The 20184-nt window shown below is 58.4% G+C and overlaps 2 protein-coding genes across 2 annotated transcripts; both read left to right on the top strand.

The window, feature by feature from the left end:
* Window positions 1–1567: 1567 nt before the first annotated feature.
* On the top strand, window positions 1568–10313 carry CRYBA2 (crystallin beta A2). The gene is made up of 6 exons (XM_027589538.1): window positions 1568–1703; window positions 2388–2507; window positions 7327–7491; window positions 8270–8411; window positions 9525–9667; window positions 10111–10313. The coding sequence occupies exons 3-6, from the start codon at window positions 7331–7333 to the stop codon at window positions 10256–10258; spliced, it is 594 nt and encodes a 197-aa protein (XP_027445339.1). The 5' UTR covers window positions 1568–1703; window positions 2388–2507; window positions 7327–7330; the 3' UTR covers window positions 10259–10313.
* Window positions 10314–14928: 4615 nt separating this feature from the next.
* On the top strand, window positions 14929–19116 carry FEV (FEV transcription factor, ETS family member). The gene is made up of 3 exons (XM_027590896.2): window positions 14929–14995; window positions 15739–15813; window positions 17866–19116. Exons 1-3 carry the CDS (start codon window positions 14944–14946, stop codon window positions 18453–18455), a joined length of 717 nt encoding a protein of 238 aa, XP_027446697.1. The 5' UTR covers window positions 14929–14943; the 3' UTR covers window positions 18456–19116.
* Window positions 19117–20184: the final 1068 nt, after the last annotated feature.

The raw sequence follows: 20184 nt of genomic DNA, 5'->3' as shown, positions 1-20184 counted from the left end.
GAGAGAGAGAGAACGAACGAGGGTCAGGAGTCACTGGTCCCTTCCAGCGCCATTTTGGATGTTCCTGGAGGTGCTGTCTTGTCCCTTCTACCTGTCCCCTGCCCCCTCCCCCCCATCCCCACCCAACTACCCGCAGGCCCCGTGGGATCTGCTGAGTCCTCTATGCAGAGAAAAGGGAGGGGGAGGGGACGAGATGGCTCTGACAGATTCCAGGCAGTTCTGGGAGGGGGTGGACTGCAGCAGCCCTGGGGAGGGAGGCATCTATGGGTCCCCAGGCTGGGCTGGGGTGTGTGCAGCCCCCATCCTGCCCTCCCTGACCAGACTTCTGTGCTGGGCCCAGCCCTCTGCTCCTTGCCTGGCCCCATGATTTGCCTGTCAGGGGCCGGGCCTGGCCCCGGCACATCTTTCCTGGGTCTGTGAGGGCTTCCTCTTCCCTCCCTAATCATGGAAGGGGGCTAGAGCTCCCCACCTCGGGCTGGGATTTCAGATTTGGGGTTGCACAATGAAGAGAGCTCCCCCTGAAATTACCCTCTTCCACACACACAGTCATTGGGGTAGGGGGGGTTGGGAAGAATGAGGCCGCCAGTGGACTGGGTCTGCTCTTGTGACAGAGCCACTGCCTCCCCCCTACCCAGGGGCCTAAATTCCCCAGACCTCCACCCCCTATCCCCAAGACCCGCATTTCCTGACCGAGGCCAGAAATCAGGCCTCTCGTCCAGGTTCCTCCTCCCTGCCCGGCCAGGGGTGGAGACTCCAGGCGCCAGGCTGGCCTGCAGGTGCGGGGCTTGGGGAGGGGGGGTGCTCAGCAGCTGGTGTTCGAGCAGCCCCCTTACCCCTCCCCCTTCCTGCTCCCAGCCGGAGCCTGCTTCCTGTCATCCCTGTCAGCACCCCAGGCGGGGGAGGGGACAGGTAGTGGAGGAAGGGGGGGCGGGGGGGGGGGAGGGACTGAGCAGTTGGAGTGCGGGCAGCCGCGGGACTGGGAGAGCACGGAGGAGAAATGGGGAGGGGAGAAGGAGAGCAGAAAACACAAGCGGGGCAGAAAGACAGCGGATGCAGCCCAGAGGGATGGGAGACCCAGGGGAGATTTCAGGACCTGGAGAGGCTGCAGCCCTCCCCAATCCCCCGTGAAAGCCAGAGCTAGGGAGAGGGCAGAGACAACCAGAGAGAAACCAGAGAAGAACAGAGGCAACCAGACATAACCAGAGACGTACAATTCTGAGAGACAGAGAGATGTGGAGATGCCAGGTCAAAGGTCAGGGAAACCGGAGGTGGAAGGCATGGTGTGTGTGGAGGTAGGGGTCCACCAAGTGAGAACAGCCTCCATCCCCACATTGGGGGAAATTACCCCCAAGAGAGGAGAGAGAGAGGTGGCCTCTACAGCCAGGGAGTAGGGCTGATAACCCTTCTCTTGGGAGACCCATCTCCCCATTAAAGGGCAAAAGACAAAGAGGGTCAAGACTCAGGCCCCGCTGGACACTGAGCAGTGACGGGCATGGGTCTGAGCCCATCTCTGTCCTTTTCTCTCCTGTCCACAGCTATAGAGACAGCTTTGGCAGCCGACCTGACCCCTACCCACCTACTGGTTGTGGCCCAGCCTTGGAACCTCTGCCCAGGGTCTACGTGAGACTCAGGGCACCTGGGAGTGGAGGCACCAGTGTGTGTGGGGGGGTTCATAACCAGGTGCTAATCCCCATCCGACCAAGGTAGGACCAGAACCTCACTGACCTTCTTAGAGATTAGTCCCCATGGCGACCTTGGCAACTCGCCCCCTCACTCTGGCTGGGGGGTGGGGCCGGTGTGTGCAGAGGCTGGGTGGGGAGGGGAGTGAGCTTTCCTGAGGCATCACAGGATCCCAGCAGTCAGGGCTGGGAGGCCCCTCCCTGATCAGCAGTTGGTACAAAACTGGGGCCTCAAGAGAGGGAGTGACCTGCCCAAGGGCACATATGGAGTCAGAAAAGCACAGGGACCAGAAGTCAGGTCTCCAATTCCACTCCCAAGTGCTTTTTCCAGAAGGGCAGAGGAAAGGAAATTGAGAAAGTCCCCTCTGACCCTCCCAACCCTCCCAAACTGAGATCAGGAGCAGAGGGGCTTGAATGCGGTGAGGCAGGAAGGCTCCCCATCCTGAGTGCTAGGGGGCTTCCACAAGACCAATGTGGGAAGGGGCATGCAGATCCCAGAGCTATGCTTGCTGCCCTGACCCCAATCTCCATCCCAGCCAGGCCTGGGGGTATGGGGGAAAGGAAACCATGCAGCAAAGCCAGTCATAACCACAACCACGGTGGCAATAACAGCTAACATTTATTGTGTACATACTGCAGGCCGGTTCTGTTTTTACATGTTCTTACATCTTGAGAACAGCTTTTAAGACTATGGTTCCCATTTTACAGAGGGAAAAACTGAGGAGTAGAGTGCAAGTGATAAGCAGTGGAGCTTGGATGTGACCCCAGGCAGCAGTGCAAGACGCCAGAGCACTCTTAACCCTCCGGCGTCTGTTTGATCGTGGGCAGGTGACTGAAGGGCCTTCTCTCCTTCTCTCGGTGACGGTGGAATGGGATAGGTGCAAGTGTAAGTCACAAGGGCACACTTGTGTGTGACTCCGACTCCCAGCACAGAGGGACACATGGTACATTTTATTAAATGTCTGAGAAACAAGTGAGTGAACAAGTGTCTGCCCATAAATGAGTGTGACTTTGGGGGTCTATTGAATCCTGGAGAGTGCTCACCCATGATGCGGGTGGGATCTGTCTGTGTGCCTGGAACTGCGTGAATGCGTGTGCACGCATGCCCTCTCCCTGCTGCCCTGTGTGAGCCCCATGGCTTTGTGCCTGGGGAGTGGGCGGTGCTGGAAGCTGCCGCCCATCTCCCTGGATGGTAGCTAGCTCCACGTCCCCACTGAGGGGCAGAGAAGAGGGGCTCCCTTTCTAGCAGGGAAGAACAACGGGTGTGTGGGTGGGGCTCCCACCCCCTCAGGACCCCCCTCTTTTGGGCCAGCTGTTGGACCCTGCCTGAACTGAGCTGATTTCTCACTCAGTTATCTCTGTCTCCCAGGAGACCAGACCTCACAGCCCCAGGGAAGGTGCTCATCTGCCTGTTCCTGGCTCCAGACGTGGGGTGGGGGCTGGGGGTGGAAGAGCAGGGCTGCAAAGGAGAGGCTGGGGAGGGGACCAGGGGAGGGGACCAGGGGAGGGGGAGGGCACTAGTCACAGAATTTGCATCTTCAGGCACCGAAGCAGTGGCTGATTTCCCAGTGAAATGAGGGGTAAGGGATGGGAGCGGGCCAACTTGAGGAGAAGACATTGGCTACTGGGCGATTCTAAGCTGCCCAGCAATACTGAGATGGGGGCTGTTCAGGGATGGGGCTCTGAGGGAGATGTCTCTGGGGATTCTCAGGGCCTTTATATGGGATAGAGACCTGGGTGGCAGCCCAGGATCAGGTTGAGGGGTTCTTTATCAGATCTGTATGTCCCTGGATGGGATAGGGCTCTGAGTGGGATCTGAGGGTCGCAGGTGCTGAGAACACAGGATTGAGTCTGAGGGTTTCTCTGTGGGATCTTAAGGTACCTTGTGGGATTTGTGTCTTGGTAGAATCGTGGGGAGGGTGGTCCTGAAGATTTCTCTATGGTTGGGAGGAAAAGTCCCCATATAAGATGAAGGACTGGAGAGGGTGGGCTGGGGATGGGGAGTTCTTTGAGGGTGATGAGATCCCTATGAGGTCTTGAGGTCTCCTGGAGGTGTAGATCTGGGGACACTATTTTTTTTTTCTTTTTTGCCTAACTTCCCCCTCCACGCCCAAAGGCTGAGGCTGTGGATGGGGAGGAGGTGGGGGTGAGGGTGCTGAGCTGGCAAACAAAGCCACCTGTGCATCCATCCTTCAGGAAGCTCTGAGTGCAACCGATCAGGGAAAACAAACAGGACCAGCTGCTGGGGGGGAAAAGGGGGCTAGGAGGGGAGTGGGTGGGGGGAAGCTGGGGGGCTGGAGCTGGATCAGCCTCGTGGAGAAAGGAGGCTGGGATGGGGTCCATAGCACGAGAAAGGGACAAGGATCCCAGAGTCCAATTCTAGCACACCAGGCAGGGCCGCCTGACAGCCCCTTCTCCTTCAGCGGCTCATTCTTCCCTTTCTCCATGACTTTGAAACCCAGAGCGGGGGGGTGGTGGGGGGAAGGTCTGGGGGATGTGGGGACCCTGAGAGAGGTCTAGGCAACTGGCTATTGGTGGTCTTGGTGGGTGTGCCCATTTCTGAGAGAGCTGGTCACAGACAGCTATAGAACTAAAGGCCATGGACTGGGGGCCCCACACACCATTTTTCTGATGAGGAAACTGAGGTACACAGGAGGGAAGAGGCTGGCTAGTGCCTCACACCTTCTTAGAGCAGAGCCAAGCTCAGGATTTAGGACTAGAAAGGAAACCTTTCTCACACGAAGGGTCTCCACCCCAAATCCCAGCTGGACTCCTAATTCTAATTTGGATCTCAGCTATTATTACCTCCCCACTACTTCCCTGGACACACACACACACACACACACCCCTGGACACACACACACACCCCTGGACACACACACACACACACACACACACACACACACACACACACCCCTGGACACACACACACACACACACACACACACACACACCCCTGGCCGACGGCTGGATCAGAAACTGACCATCAGGTGGAACCCTGATCTCAGGGCCATGCCCAGGCCCCCAGCCCCAGCTCCCGCAGACGTAGCGTCCGTCCTCTGACAGACATCCGCGCACCCTCGAGGCTAACACCGGGCGCCCGCGTCACCGACCAGCGCAGACGCACAGGCTGACGCACTCGCCACCCGCGCGCACCGCCCCTCGGCCCTCAGCCTCCCACCAACTCCCCCTTCCACCCCACCCCACCTTCCCGGCTTCCCACCCAGCGCGGCCCGCTCGCGCCCCCTGGCGGCCGCATCCAGAATTGCCCGATAGAGGAAGAGGAGGGAGGGAGAGGGAGGGAAGGAGAGATTCGGTCCTCACCTCCCGCCACGTCCGTAGTCCCGACTTGTGAGACCAAGTGCAAGGGCCAGGACACGAAGAATCCAGGAGGGCCTCTGGCCTCTCTCCACAGTCTGTATTCCTCCCTTATGGATTTGGGGGAAATTATACCCTATTTGTGTTTCTCCAAACCCCCTCTGGGGTAGGGAATCCGGGGACTGGGCGTGCTTCCGACTCCATCTCCAGTCAAGCCTGGCTGTGGTCGTCCTTGTGACGCAAACTTTCCTAACTTGGACTTTACTCCTCCTGTTTTAGGGCGCTTTACTCTTGGCATTCACCTTCACATACCTTATGATCCTCAATAGTAATTCCTCACCAGTAAAAAAGAGAGACCTAAGGGAGGTTTCAGTGGATACCAGCGCTTGTTCTCAGCACTCCAGAATTTTGGGGATGGGGAGGGGGGTAGAGTGGGCAAATACCCTTGCGCTCTCACTGGGGAATTTCCTCAATACCCCTTCCTCCATGGACATTTGGCCCAGCCTGACCAGCTTGTTCCCTCACTCAAGTTTTATTGAGCACCTACTCTGTGTCCAGTACTGTGCTGGGTTTGAGGATAACAAAGAACAAGACTGATATAACCCCTGCCCCTTTAAATGGAGCTTACACTCTAGTAAGGGAGACAGTCAGTGCACCCACAAACACTCCTAAACAAAAGATGAAGAAGACAACTTTAGAGAGTGATAAACCCTAAAGAAAACAAGGTGATATGATGAACAGTAAATACCAGGAACAGCATCACCTAGGAGATAGCAAACGAGAAAGCTTGCCAAGATCTTGTGACTAAGACACCCCAGGTAATGGGAGGCTCTGAGGTGGGAATGAACTTGGCAGTTGGGAGAAAGGATGGCTGACCAGCATGGTAGACTGCCAGGAGCTGGGGCGGCTGCATCTGGCCTGAGTCCTTTTAGTCACAGGATGTTGAGTGGTAAGAGCCGTGGGAATGTGGAGGAGGCCCTGTGCCCCCTGGTGCCTCAGTTTCCACGTCTATATGTCCACGCCTACCCTCACTGGACTCGTATTGAGCACCTACAACAAAACAGTAGCTTCCTTCTCACTCTCCCCTCCACTTCCGCTGAAATAGCCCCTCCGTTAAGGAAAGCTCACAATTTTGCCAGAAGTCCTTGTGCCTTATTGACAGCTATGATGATTAGGAAATTCGGCTGTGAACTGGGAGGAAATGTCCTCCCTGCAGCTTCCCTTGGGGGTCCCAAGCCTTTCTTCCTCCTCCTCCTCTCCTTCCCCCACTCTCCACCCTTCTCCCCACCACACAGGGCACTGGGATTGAGGGCAAGAGCCTAGGACCTTCAGGTCCCGACCAGACCCTGGAGCTCTGTCTGGCGACTGGGAGCGTAGCGCTGAGGTTGAAATATTCCACCTACCACAGTGAGCCACTCCCTTAGTTACTATTATTTCTAAGCGCTTCCTAAATCCACGCCCTCCCTAGGGCGGTTTATGCTGCCTGAGCTCAGCGCCGCCTCGCGGTGAGTCTTGGCCCCTTCGCGCAAGAAAAATTCCGGAGCGCCGAGCCGGGTCTGGGAATTCAAGCTTGGGAGGAAAGGAGCCACAGTGGGAAAGAGGACTGAGGGGTGTGAGGAAAGTCGCTTGCGGAGAACCGCGTCTGACTCCGTCCAGTGTCGCTCGAAAGAGAGGCCTCGACGTAGGCCTAAGGAGGAGGTGGAGTTTAGACGTTGGGAAGAACTCCCGAGACTCAAGTCAAGAATTCGCGGTCTTAGCCGGGTGGCCCCAGAGTGGCCTGGTACCTCCATCACTAAAGGTCTGGGCCAGGGAGGGCGCGTTCTGCCCAGAGGTCGGGTGCGCCTTGCTTGGCTCAGTCCCCCAGAAAAGAAAAAGCGGAGTCAGCCTCAGCTGTGGCGGGCGCGGGACGTGTGCCTCAGCACTTTCTATTGTGATCCCCGAGGGCTGGGGCCAGATTGGAGGCTGCGGGAAAGGCCTGGGCTCCCCCAGAGGACACGAGAACTGACCGCAGCCTGCCCGCTGACTCAGCTCCCCCACCGCAGCGGGAGAGAATGCGGGGAGGGGGGCGAGGCCCAGTATAAAGCCCCACACGCCGCCGGGCCCGCGCGCAGCCTCTCCATTTTCCGTCAGTCCAGCCCTCACCCCACCCGGTGAATACTCGGGGCTGGGGCAGGGTCTCTCCGGGGCGGGGGAGGGCGAGGTGAGGGAGAGCAGCTAGCAGCCCGGTGCGGCCCGGAATTCTTCACCCCCGGCCTGGGTTGGGAGGGCCTGGGCCCCGGAGGGGGGCAGTCGGACGCTAAACTTCTGGTCCCGCCCTTCTCGCCCGCAGCAGCATGAGCAGCGCCCCCGCGCCGGGCCCAGCGCCCGCCAGCCTCACGCTCTGGGACGAGGAGGACTTCCAGGGCCGCCGCTGCCGGCTGCTGAGCGACTGCGCGAACATCGCCGAGCGCGGAGGCCTGCGCAGGGTGCGCTCTGTCAAGGTGGAAAATGGCGCGTGAGTGATGGTCCAGGAGCGGCCGGGCTGGGTTGGGACGCGCGGGGCTCCCCTGGCCTAAGCCTGGGACCTCAGCTCTCGACCCTCCGTTTCCCAGACTGTTAGTCCTGCCTGAGAGAGACCGATCCACATGGGGAACCCCTTGGCCTCCCCAGAACTCCCCGTGCGCCACAAGACAAACCATGTGAACTAAAGGGATATAGGCGAGAGGCAACCCTTTGTGGGCGCCCCATGGGACCAGCCTGAACCCTGAAGCGGCTCCCAGTGTAGTTATTTCCTCCCCAGAGTTTTTCTCTGTGCAGAGTTAGATGGCTCTGCGCTTGGTATAATAAAAGAAGCCAAATCCCTTCCTCTCGCTCCACCCTGTTCTCTGAGAGCCTGGGGCCCTCAGGAGAGCTGAGGCCCCCGACTTTTGCAGGTTGTTGTTATCACAGATCGCTACTGCAGGTTTGGGGGATTCCTACACCTACCTTTGCTGGCACCTAAATCCTTGAGTTAGGAACCCTTGATTAGGTGATCTTCAGAAGCTGGAAAATTCCTTCCAACCTGGGGAGCCTAAGCTGGAAGCTTGGGTCCCTCAAACCCTGGATAGCAGGTGGTTTAGTGTCTTTAGCTTCTAGAGGGGGCCAGATTGCTGTGAGCTGTGTATGTCAGGGTAAGGGCCTGGGGTTGGAGAAAAAGATTAGTTTCAGTCTTTTCGAGCACAATGAGGATGAGGGTGGGGAGGAAGGAGTGAGGCTGGAGCAGATGCCTCCCAGCTTCCTTTATCTTTCCCCAGTTGGGTGGCCTTTGAGTACCCCGACTTCCAGGGACAGCAGTTCATTCTGGAGAAGGGTGACTATCCTTGCTGGAGCGCCTGGAGCGGCAGTGGTGGCCACCACAGTGACCAGCTGCTCTCTTTCCGGCCAGTGCTCTGCGCGGTAAGCACAGCCCTCCCCTTGCCCCTCTGCCTCCTAGCTCCTAGCTCCAGGCCCTGACCCCACCATGGTGCCTCAGAAAAGCTGTCCAGTCACTGTATGGAGATGTGTAAATACAATTCCTAGATGGGTGGTAGTGGCATTACTTCCCAGAACCAGAAGAGTCTCCAAAAGTTCAGAAAGTGGGCCTAAGTCAGGTGCCCAAAATCAGCACCACGGACAGCACCGAGACGGGGCCAGTCTTGAGCACCTACTGTTCCTCAATTTGTGTCCCCCACACCTGTAAGAGAGTGCTTCTGTCATCACACAGTCCTGCAAGGTTGGGGTGGCTGCTGTTAGCCTCATATACAGCTGTGGAAATGGGGCTCAGAAGGGCAAAGTGTCTTGCTCTCAGACGCAAGTGTTAACATGAAGATGAAACTAGAACTCGATTCAGAGATCATTGGTGAAAAGGGGTCAGTCTCTGTGTGTGTGTATGTGGGGGAAGGGTTGGCAATGAATCAAATGAGTCACTGGAGGTGAGGCTCTCACTTCTCACTTGTGCTGACTTAAGTACCCTACTGTTGAGGCCTGCGGCTGAGAGGTAGAGGGCAAAGAGCAAATGCTGATTCAGCCTAGCTTCTCCATTCCAGGAGGGGAAGGCTGTAGGGCTATGGAAGGCAAGACCCAACCAACTCTGATGCCCTGGCCTGTCTATTCTGGCTCTGTCAGCTGGCGTCCCTTAGCTGGGCCTAATCCTGTGAGAGGCTGTACCCAAGGTGCTGGGCAGGGGATTGAGTAGTCATTGAGACCTTTAGGAAAACTGTCTTGGTTAATGGGCCAAATTTCTCTCAGGATCTCTTATTTTCCTTCTGCAAATAGGTCCATATTACAAGATGCCCTCTCGCCCTGACCTGGAAAGGTCTCTGGGAAACCCTCAGTCTCACCACCTCCACCCAAAGCCATAGAAGGGACTAGACTGGGGACTTCTGAGCATCCCAGCTTCCCAGACTGCTATGGACCTGACGGAGTGATCTCTGGGAATGTCCGTGGAGCCAAAGTGTCTGCGCAGCTGTGTTGGGAGGCGAGGTGGGGAAAATCTTTGGAGGGCCTGACCTGTCCACCCTCACCTTCCAGAATCACAGTGACAGCCGTGTGACACTGTTTGAGAGAGAGAACTTCCAGGGCAGCAAGTTTGAACTCAGCGATGACTACCCATCCCTGCCCTCCATGGGTTGGGCCAGCAAGGATGTGGGTTCCCTCAAAGTCAGCTCTGGAGCGTGAGTCCTGCGACTGGAACAAGGGAGACGAGAAGAGAAGGGAGGCAATGGGCACCATGGAGGGGGGTTGGGAAAGGTGATGGGGTGCTAAGAGACATGGTAAAGAGATGTTGGGGACTGGGGGAAGTGAGATGATGGAGACAGACTGTGGGGGGCATGTAGTAGGAGATAGGAGTCAGGGAGCCAATGTGGGGGGAGAGGAAGAGATTTTTAAAAAGACAGATGAGGAGGCAATGGAGGATGGGAATAGGGGATGAGGGGAGAACCATGTTAAGAAGACTTGGAGCAGTGGGCCGGGCAGAGAGAGATCCATGTAGGGAAAATTGAAGCAATGGTTTTGGAGCTGGGGGGTTGGGGGCTGAGAAAGGAGGGCTACTAATGGGAGACATTGGTGGGGGTGGGGGCTGAGCCTGCTTACCACCCTTGTGCTCTCACTGGCCTAGGTGGGTGGCCTACCAGTACCCAGGCTACCGGGGCTACCAGTATGTATTGGAGCGGGACCGGCACAGTGGGGAGTTCCGTACCTACAGTGAATTTGGCACGCAGGCCCACACCGGGCTGCTGCAGTCCATTCGAAGAGTCCAGCACTAAGCTCCACAGCCCTGACACCTCCCCTGAGGACCCTCAATAAAGGCTCCTGAACCTGCCTGCCCCTCTTGCCTCTTTCTTGTGGTCTTGCTTTGTGATCTTCATCTTAATCTTTCTTAAGGTCTTTCCCTGCCAACCTGACCCTCCTCTCAGGCTTCAGGATTCTTGACTATGGAGCATAAACTGGCTTATGATGTATGGGGCTAGACCCTGATAAGGCTGAGAAAACTGCTGGCAAGAATCTTGGGGATCCTGTTAAATACAACCACTCCCACACCTCTCCTTGGTAAAGGCCCATCAGCTTGGGTCAGGTGTACCATAGCACACACATGGTGCCTTTGCCATCTTCTGGTTTGGGTGCACACAGCCCTACAGCAGGGGCTCATAGCTGAATTTCAACCACGTGGGCCAGGCACCAGCATGCTCCTATGGCAGGACCTCCTTAATTCTATGCAGAGCTCAGTTGGGTTCCTCCCTAACCCCCAGGGCATTTCCAGGCTTTCTCTTTACCCTGGCTCGATATCCAACTGAGCAAAGCCTGCACCCTTTTCCCAGGTTTATAGAGTCCCTGCAAGGCTGTAGGAGGAGAAATGAGTGGGAGGTCCCACTGCCTCCCAGGGCTTTCTAAAGGGGAGACTTTCTCTCTCTTAGTGGAGCCCCCAGGCCCTTTGTCTGAATAATAACAATCCCTTCATGATATCGAGCTCCAGCTTAGACAAAGCATTTTCATACCCTTCCTCTCAGCTCTTCCAAAGAACCCTCTCTTCATTCTTCCTCTCCCTCCCCTCTCTTCAGAGGATTGGTGAGCTGGAGAGGCCACCCCTCAGCCACTGACCACAGTGAGCCTGGGTTCTGGGGCAGGTGGCAGAAGCCCACAGCCATGTTGGGGCTGAGTGGTAGCAGCCCCTGGCACCAATGCAGTTTCTACCCAGTTCCCTATTTGGCCCAGTTAATGATACTCTCAATCCCACATAGGCAGGGCCCTCAAGGCCCTTGGGACTCCCCTCATTCTGTCATTCAGGGATGTTTGTGTTTTCAAGCCCCTAGTGGACCTATCAATGGGGAGGAGTGGCCCAGATCATCGCCTGAGCCCAGAGGAGGTAGGGCAATGTTGGAGAACAGTTAGACTTGGACCTGAGCCATTCCCAAGGGCCCACTTGTGCAGTCAGGCATCTGCTCCCTTGGGAAGAGCCCTGGACCGGGAGTCAGAACATCTGGGATCCAATCATATAGTACCCTTGAACCTCTATTCCCTCACTTGTGAAGTGGAGCTACTGATCCCTGCCTTGTCTGTCTCACAGGGTTGTGAGGATTCAAGGAGAAACCACTGAAAATGCCTGTGGTGCTATGGAAAAGCACCGGGGCAGTCAAAGTAGGGCCCTCATTCCCCTGCACTGCCCACCCCCCATGGATCCCAGGGTAGAGTCGGGGGAGCAAGGGACAGAATTCTGGGTAGAGTATGAATTCTGCTTTTTAAATGGATGGGTTCTAGAGTCCAGGCGCCTGCTGCATTTGGTTCTCTTAACACCTCCCATACTTCATCCATTTCACTAATCAAGAAAGATTCTGGGCTGAGAGGGAGAAGCCTTGATGAGGTCATCCAATTTACTGGTGACAAAACCAGGACTTGAACACAGGGCTCCTGACCTCAAATTCAGGCTGTTAAGGGAAGGCTGACCTGAGCTGGGGCTAAAAGCCTCAGGCCTCAGCAGAACTCCACACCTCTGTGGGCCCCCAAAGAGTCTGGAGTTCCTGCCTGGTCACAGGCTCTTAACTGTCCCCTTGGAGGATGATAATAATAATAATAATAGCTAAATGTAAGGCTGTCTGAGTGCTCAGCATGGGTTATATAAGCCTCATAATTCTGTATGATAGGTACTGTAATCCCCATTTTACAGAGGAAGAGACTAACTTCCCCAAAGTCATGCAGCTAGAAAATAGGAGAACCAGAGTTGAACCCAGAACCCAGACAAACTAGCCTCAGAGCCCAGCAGCCCTTCTTCCCTCTTCCTGCTTTGGAAGGGTAGGCAATGGGCAAAAGGAGATCTAATATCCACCATCAGCTAAACTGCCCTCACTCTAGGAGGGTCTGTGGCTGCTGGGAAGAGTCAGCAAGATGGCTGCAGGAATGGCAGTGGGAACTTGAATAGGACACTCCCCATCTCTAGGTTTTAGTGTCCCCATCTGTACAACTAGGGAGCTGAGAGAGCTAATATTTGCTGCAGTCTTTGTCAACAGGAACCTTCTAGGTTTTCCTGGACCTAGAGGTCCAACTCTGCATCCCACACTGGCACCTAGAGAGTAGGGGGCTCAAAGACCAGGCTGGGAGTGTTTTCACCTTTCCAACCTTCTCCCATTCTAGGTAGGCTGATGGTCAGCAGAACCCTGTTGGACTGAGACCCAGCCAGGTGGGAGGAGGATGGAGGAGAAGCTGGCTGGGACTTGTCCATTGGCTGTACTCAGCCAAGGCCAAAGGGGATGAAGGAGGTCATCTCCTTTCTGGCACAGCCAAGACCCAGGGGCAGTGAGGGGGGGCACCTCTCAAGCTCTTTCCAGCGCTCACCTACCCCTTCAGCACCTGAGTCTTTAATGAGGCAGAGACACAGAGCCTGAGCTGTTGATCCCTCTCCAGTCCGGAGCTGGGATATCTGGATAGACCTCCAACTCTGAGCACCTCTCCCTTCTGTCTCAGCCTTCTGCTGAGAGCATTGAGTAAACTCCACTGCCTCCCCACTCTCAGCTCTGACCTTCTGCTCCTCAGTTTCCATCTGGGAAAGGAATAAGAAGGCATGAAGGAAAAGGATTAGGACCTCAACCCCACCTCCAAGGCCCTCCCCTCCTGTGAACCCCTGGGTTTGGTCTCCAGGGAACATCCTAAACTCTCATCTTTGTTCCCCCCAGATTCCTCATCCACATCTTCCTTTAGGATCCTGGGGTCCTGGGATCCCCTCGTTCCCCCTGGACTCTGCCTCCCTCACTCCTCCTTTGTTCCTTCTGACTTTTGCACCCTCCATCAGAAAGGTGAATACTCCAGCAGTTACAGCAAGTGAGGAATGAACAGGGGCCCTGAAGAACCCCCCAAGTTGGACTTTCCAGCCATCGTCAGTTGGGCACTCCAGGATCACGGATCCTGCAGGAAACTTGCCCACTCCAATCTGTGTGCCATCAAGTCCCCAGCCTCCTCACCTCCTGGGCTCAAGCAGTGGGAGGAAATGCCTCGAGATTAGCAATTCTGACAGTAGCCACCAGGTGCTGGATGCCTGCAGGTGGGCTCCTAAGCCCAGAGCCTCATCTTCAGCTAGCATCCCTCCTTAGCTAGCCTCTCTTGAGCCAAGAAGCCCCACAGGTACTCAGAGACTTCAGGCCACCTGGGAACCACATCAGCTTTGCTAATATACAATGAGAGTCTTTCGAAGGGATTTCAGCCTCCACACCTCCCCTGCGTTGGAGGCCGTATAAGTCCAGAGCCCCGTTTCAAGCCTTCTACTCCTGCTAGAGCAAGGTGCCAATTGCAGCCTGGTTCAGGGATTACCAGGATGGGAGTAGTTGAGAGGGTGGATGATAGGCTGGGATGACAGGGGATAGGGAAGGATGGAAGAGCAACCCTTTTGGGGGGAAATGGAAAGGGGCTCATGAGCCTCCTGCATGACCCAAAGTAGTGAGGAACAAATGAATGAAAAAAGAAGGGGAAGGAGAGAGATAGGACAGAGAGAGCGCACATTGAGACGGGAAGGGGGGATGGCACTGAAGAGAGTAGATGAGGAAGGAGAGACCTACAAAAGGGGGAGGAGGGGCAACCTGCTAGAAGTTGTGGGGAGACGACACAACGCTGGCCCAGAGGCCTGGGAACCCTGGAAAGGCGAGAAACAGGCCAAAGCAAGAGGGAGACAGGGAAGAAGATCGGGTCTCTAGGGAAGAGCAGAGAGTGGGAGCCGTGGAGGAGGGAGAAGGCGCAGGGAGGAGGTGGGGGCGGAGATAAAGCGAGCAACTGCTGCCCGGCCGGGAGCGGAGCGACAGGCGAGAGGGAGGGAAGCGGAAATTTAAAAGTGAAGATGCAGATAACGCAGCCTGGAGACGGGAACCCGGGTGGGGGTGGGGGGAGGAAGGGGGGAGGAGAGTGGAGCCTTGATGGGGGCTGGAATGGGTGGAAGGAGGGGCTGTGGCCCCGGGGGTCCGAGGTGGGGCCGGGTACCCTGCCCCATCGCTGTTTGCTGAGAGTCACGGAGGCGGAAAAGAAACGCGCTCCCGACCCCTATCAGAGCGGGAGGCCCAGGCCCATCCCCCGCGCGTCTCCCGGGTTGCGGGGCGCTGGGGGCTGCTGGGTGCGCTTGGCTGCGGCGCGGCGCGTTGGAGACTTTATTGCGATGGGGCGATAAGAGGGGCGGGGGCGGGGCCCGGGGGGCCGAGGCAGCAGCGCTTTAATTAAAACGGAAATTGCGGCCCCTGCCCGCGCGGGGGGCCGGAGGGTTCCAGGCAGCCTGCTAGCTGGGAGCATCGCTCCAGGACCCCCTCCATTCCCCGCCACACCCGGGCAGCCCCCTCCCGCCAGGCCCTCCCGGACCCGCGCCGTCTTCTTGTCACCCGCGGTTGCCTCGGGCGGGGATCGGTGCCCCGGAGCGCAAAGCCTGACGCGTCCCCCCTTTCTCATCCCCCCCCACACACCTCCCACCACCCAGACCCTGGCGGCGATGAGACAGAGCGGCGCCTCCCAGCCCCTGCTGATCAACATGTACCTGCCAGGTACCAGGGACCAGCCGGGGGCTGGAGGCACCAAGACGTGGGGCCGGAAGTTTGGGTTCGGGCATGGGAAGGGGTTGCTGGGGTCCAAGGGAAAGGGACCAGAGACTAGGATTGCTGGGAGGACTGAGCAATCGAGGGGCACTGGGGGACCTTAAAGGCAGATAGAGAGCTTTGGGGTTTTAGTGTGAGGTCTAAGGACTCGAAGTGAGCAGATTGGGAACCTGGGAGGCCGAGGGCGTGAGCTCAGCGGCTGAGGGAGCCTGGTAGGGGGGGCAGGGGTCTTCGGTGTGGCAGGGGACTGACTCAGTGTGCGTTCAGCATTGGGAAGCTGTGGTCAGCTGAGCGTCGCCCCTGCGCCCTCGTGGCTTCTCACCTCGGTGCTCCGAGCGTTCCCACCAGCCCAGCCTTCCAGGCGCCCTCCTCTCTTCTCCGATGGGCTCCGGGCGCTCCCGCTTCGCGGGCGCACTCCCTGCTCAGCTTTATAAGGCTCCCGCCGGCCCGTTCGGAAAGCGGATTTCCTTTTTCCTGGACGCGTTTCCTGACTTGGGCGTTATGGAGGGGCTCCGCGCGGCGCGCGCCCGGGCCAGGCTCGGGGAGGAGGGGCTGGCGGCTCGAGCCCCCAGCCTCGCACCCAGGAACCAACCCCCCACGCCCCCCCGCCCCGAGCCTTGGCCCGGAGCCCTTTCGGTCAAGCCCACAACCTCCGCCCGGGTCCTCCTGACTGTTTTTTCCTGCTGCTACAGATCCCGTCGGAGACGGTCTCTTCAAGGAAGGGAAGAGCCCGGGGTGGGGGCCGCTGAGCCCAGCGGTACAGAAAGGTGAGCTGGCCCGCGGACGGGGGTTGAGGGTGGGGGTGAGGACAGCGGATGGAGGCCGGGGCACCCACCCCAGAAGGACAGGCGCCACCGCCACCTGACCAGAGGGTGGAGGCGATGTGCACAGCGGAGCTCTGGGAAGGGAGGGTCCAGGCGTGACTGTGGGGAGGCTGAGGGGAGGAGGCATCCACTTGGCCTTGGGCTCCACTCCAGTATATTCTGAGTCCCAGAGCTGGACCTGCAGACCAGGGCAGAGGGAGAGGATCCTGGCCCTTGGCCTTTTTACAGTGAGGGGCCAGGACCCAGGTGCTTGGTGTCCTTCCCCTCTTGGCAGCAGGACCACAAGGCCAGGGCAACTCTGGGCAAGGGGAATTACTCCCTGGCCACTCCAATCCTTCTCACCACTCGCACTGGGTCAGCACCTACCTGCCTCAATGGCCCAGGCCAGCAGGGCTCTGGGGGCCAAGTGGGCTGGGCCATTGACATTGATCCTCAGGTTCCTCCACCCGGCTTCGCAAGTCACTAAATTACTCTTGGCTTTGTCTTGTTGGTCTCTGAGCCTGGCTGGTCCTCCAGGCAAAGCCTCCCCACAGCCTACCCCTACCCCCCAGTACCCTAGACCTAGTACCAAGTTACAGTAACCACAATGACAACGTTGGCAACAGCTTTATCCAAAAGGGAACTGACTCCCAGCAAGAATGGGTTTCCAAGCCTCTGATGTCAGTCTGTGTGGGTGCCCGCTGTACATTTTAACCCAAACCTTCCCTTAACCTTCCCGTGTTCCTGACCCTAAAGCTCCCAACCTGGAGTCAGGCAGCTACTGGCTGAGCTGGTGTGGAGGGATTGGGGTTGAAATGATGGTGAGGGGCAGCGTCTGGGTTCAGAGCAAGTGGTTGAGAAAGGAAGAGAGGCTCCCCCAGGCTTGATTTGAATCAATAATTAGAATACTTCGAGGAAAATCCTTTTTTCCCTCCTCTCCCCTAAAAGAGAGTGAGAGGAAGTCTTTTTATCAAGATTTTTCTCCCCTTGTCTGACTGAGGCTCCAAAACAGGGGAGTGAGAGAGAATTATCGGGCAGCCCTCTCTCTCATCACCCGAATATCCAGGAAAATCCTACTTGCCCCTTCCAGAAATCCCGAAATCTGGACGGCCCGGCCCAAAGAGCGCAGAGATGGCCAAAGATGGTAGGAGGCAGGGAGCCAAGCCGAGCGGCTTCCAGGTCTTCTCTCCTCTCCTAAGAGCTGTGCATCACGCTCCCAAAGTGTGACACCTTCCCAGGCCGGGAATCCCGGCTGGTCCGAAAAACAGGGCAGAACCCCAGTAACGCCAGCGCGTTGCTCTGCACCCCCGACCCTGGAGGGGGTGAGGAGCCTTCAGAGTCTGACCCTCTTGGCACGCTTTGGAGGCCACTGCTCCCATTCCTGTCTGACTGGTACGGCAAGAAAGCCGGCCTCCACCTCTTCTCCACCTCAGGCGGGGCGGGTCCAACTGTGTGCCTTTGAGGGCTAGGCCTTGTCTAGCGGCGGGGCTGGTCCCCCTGCACCCCGGCCTCTTCCCCCTGGACTTGCGGACATGGTCCAGCTGGGATGTGGCAGTCTAAGCACCTGCGCAGACGACCCTGTGCGGTCGTGTAGGCTCCTCTCCGCTCCGAATAAGGGCGCAGGGCCAAGGTGGCAGTAGGGGCGGGTATTGGGCCCTTGCTGGCTTCCCAGAGCCGCGTGCCCTGGTGCGCCGCTACCTCCACGCCAAGGAGGCTGTGCTTCGCCCTCCTGCCCAATTCTCACAAAGCCAGGAGCCCGAGGGGGCTGCGTCCTCCTAAGAGGGGGCCGTGCTTCCATTGTGCAAAAGCACGGGAAAGGCTAAGAACCGCTCGACCGATCGGCCTCTCCCCGGCCAGTCGCTGCAGCGGCGCCCAGCTGCCCTGCCCGACGCGCGCTTTTTCCCTCACCCGACGCGGGTTCCCACCCGGCCGGGTCGGTCAGTCGCCTCACCTGTCCCCCCTCCCCGCCCCGCGCCTCCCCGGTCCCGCCCGTGGCTGACCGCCCCCTCCCCACAGGCAGCGGGCAGATCCAGCTCTGGCAGTTTCTGCTGGAGCTCCTGGCGGACCGCGCCAACGCCGGCTGCATCGCGTGGGAGGGCGGCCACGGCGAGTTCAAGCTCACGGACCCAGACGAGGTGGCGCGGCGCTGGGGCGAGCGCAAGAGCAAGCCCAACATGAACTACGACAAGCTGAGCCGCGCGCTGCGCTACTACTACGACAAGAACATCATGAGCAAGGTGCACGGCAAGCGCTACGCCTACCGCTTCGACTTCCAGGGTCTGGCCCAGGCCTGCCAGCCGCCGCCCGCGCACGCCCACGCCGCCGCCGCCGCCGCCGCCGCCGCCGCTGCCGCCGCCCAGGACGGCGCGCTCTACAAGCTGCCGGCTGGCCTCGCCCCGCTGCCCTTCCCCGGCCTCTCCAAACTCAACCTTATGGCCGCGTCGGCCGGCGTCGCGCCCGCCGGCTTCTCCTACTGGCCGGGCCCGGGCCCCGCCGCCACAGCCGCCGCCACCGCGGCACTCTACCCCAGCCCCGGCTTGCAGCCCCCGCCCGGGCCCTTCGGCGCGGTGGCCGCCGCCTCGCACTTGGGGGGCCACTACCACTAGACGGGGCGGCCGGGAGCCGTGCGGCCTCTCCCAGGCGCCCAGAGCCTCGCTCGGTCCTATTCACACCCGGGAAGGGGCCCGGAGCCTCCCCCACCGTTCCTTTGATCTCAGATTTTACGCCCTCGCCGCACCCAGCCCCGGGGGGCTGAGGGGGAGGGAAGGGAAGGGACCTGAAGCCTCCTCCATCTTCTTTTAACCCTGGATTTGCCCCCGCCCCCGCCCCTCGCTGTACCCTCAGCCCCTGGGGGAGAGTGACCGTGCCCCCCCCCCCCGGCTTTCTTTAACCTCTATCTTCTAGGCCCCAGAGCCCCGAAGGGGGTTCCCGGACCTCTCCTGTCTTTTTCTGCCCTCCACCAGTACTTACGCCTGGCTCCTGGAAGCCCCCTCCATTATAATCTCTCTTTTTCCAATTCCAAATCTTTTCTCGTTTTTTCTTCCCCCCGCTGAGCTGCCCCATCCTAGAATGATAGCGGCCTCACACAGTCCACCTGCTCCTTGACTACCCGGGCTTCACCGGACTTGGTGAGGGCCACTGCCCCTGTGGCTCATCTAGGTAGCTTCCGGCCCCCCTTCCTCTCTCTCTCTCTCTCTCTCTCTCTCTCTCTCTCTCTCTCCCGCAGGATGGCCTGATGTGTTTCTATTCCCTTCCAGACCCATTAAAGCTCCCAAGCTCCCCACTGCCTCCTCTCTGTGTTCTTTGATGCACCAGAACCTTTCTTTCAGGGGAAAAGGAGATGCCCAGCTCAGGCCTGAGCACAAAGGCCTTACAAGGAAGAGTTGAAGAAAACGAGGGCAAAGCCGACTTGGGTGCTCCTAGAGGAGACAGAGGAGCCTCTGGTGGGTAGGCTCAGCCCAAGAACGAGATTGCCCTGCTGCAGCAGCCCCACCCGACTGACCGCCGGGCAGTCGACCCCAACCTGCCTCACCCTGCCTTCCACCTGCCCCTTCACCTCACCCCACTCTACCCCCCATCCCAGCCTGTCTCATCCGCACACCATTTCAACCTTTCCTGTCTCCAGTTCATCTCCTTCCCCACCTCTCCTCCCCTCCCCAGCCTACCCTCACTTTGACTTTCTCTCACCCTCATTCACAAAACGCTCCCCTGCCCCTGTATCTGCAACGCTCTCTCTTCTGTGGATCTGCCTCCTGATTTTCAGAAAGACGGATCCCCCCGCCCCGGGTTCCGCACCCGCGGCTCCCGGCGGTGGCTTGATGAGGCACTCTCCTTCTCGCGGGTGGCGCGCGCCCTCTGCTGGTCGGAGGAGGGTAAGCCAGGGCCGGGTTTTGCCCCTAAGCCTGGACTTAGCCTGGTGAAGCCTCTGGTGTCCCATCTCCTGGAGTCCAGAAGGACCCTGACACTTCCAGGCTTCCTTTGGTCTTCAGAGAGGAGGGCAGAGGAGGAACCCTAGCCCTGCCTCCCTCAGGAAGTTCTAGAAGTGACTCAAGTGGGTCATTCTGGTTGCCTCCCCTTTTTTAAAGATTTTATTTATTTGAGAGAGAGAGTGCGCATGAGTGGGGGGGCAGAGGGAGAGGGAGAAACTTCTGATCTCTTGGCAGAGATCAGAAGCCCCGAGGTGGGGCTTGATCCCAGGACCCTGGGATCACAACCTAAGCTGAAGGCAGACGCTTAATGGCTGGGCCCTTTTCCTCACCACCCTCCTGGAGGCCCTTCTGAATCCTGCACCCACTGGGACCATGGCCTTTATGCTCTCTCGGAGCATTTTACAAA

The sequence above is a fragment of the Zalophus californianus genome, chromosome 3 (genome assembly GCF_009762305.2).
Source record: "Zalophus californianus isolate mZalCal1 chromosome 3, mZalCal1.pri.v2, whole genome shotgun sequence".
Classification (NCBI taxonomy): domain Eukaryota; kingdom Metazoa; phylum Chordata; class Mammalia; order Carnivora; family Otariidae; genus Zalophus; species Zalophus californianus.
The sequence above is the reverse complement of the archived record's forward strand: the minus strand, read 5'-3'. Positions and strand labels throughout refer to the sequence as shown.

Excerpts from the sequence above, each read along its gene's own strand:
- CRYBA2 (XM_027589538.1), top strand. The coding sequence starts at position 7,331 with ATGAGCAGCGCCCCCGCGCCGGGCCCAGCGCCCGCCAGCCTCACGCTC. Across the intron at positions 7,492-8,269 it reads GTCAAGGTGGAAAATGGCGC|TTGGGTGGCCTTTGAGTACC; the intron begins GTGAGTGATGGT and ends ATCTTTCCCCAG. Across the intron at positions 9,668-10,110 it reads CTCAAAGTCAGCTCTGGAGC|GTGGGTGGCCTACCAGTACC; the intron begins GTGAGTCCTGCG and ends TCACTGGCCTAG.
- FEV (XM_027590896.2), top strand. The coding sequence starts at position 14,944 with ATGAGACAGAGCGGCGCCTCCCAGCCCCTGCTGATCAACATGTACCTG. Across the intron at positions 14,996-15,738 it reads GATCAACATGTACCTGCCAG|ATCCCGTCGGAGACGGTCTC; the intron begins GTACCAGGGACC and ends CTGCTGCTACAG. Across the intron at positions 15,814-17,865 it reads GAGCCCAGCGGTACAGAAAG|GCAGCGGGCAGATCCAGCTC; the intron begins GTGAGCTGGCCC and ends CCCTCCCCACAG.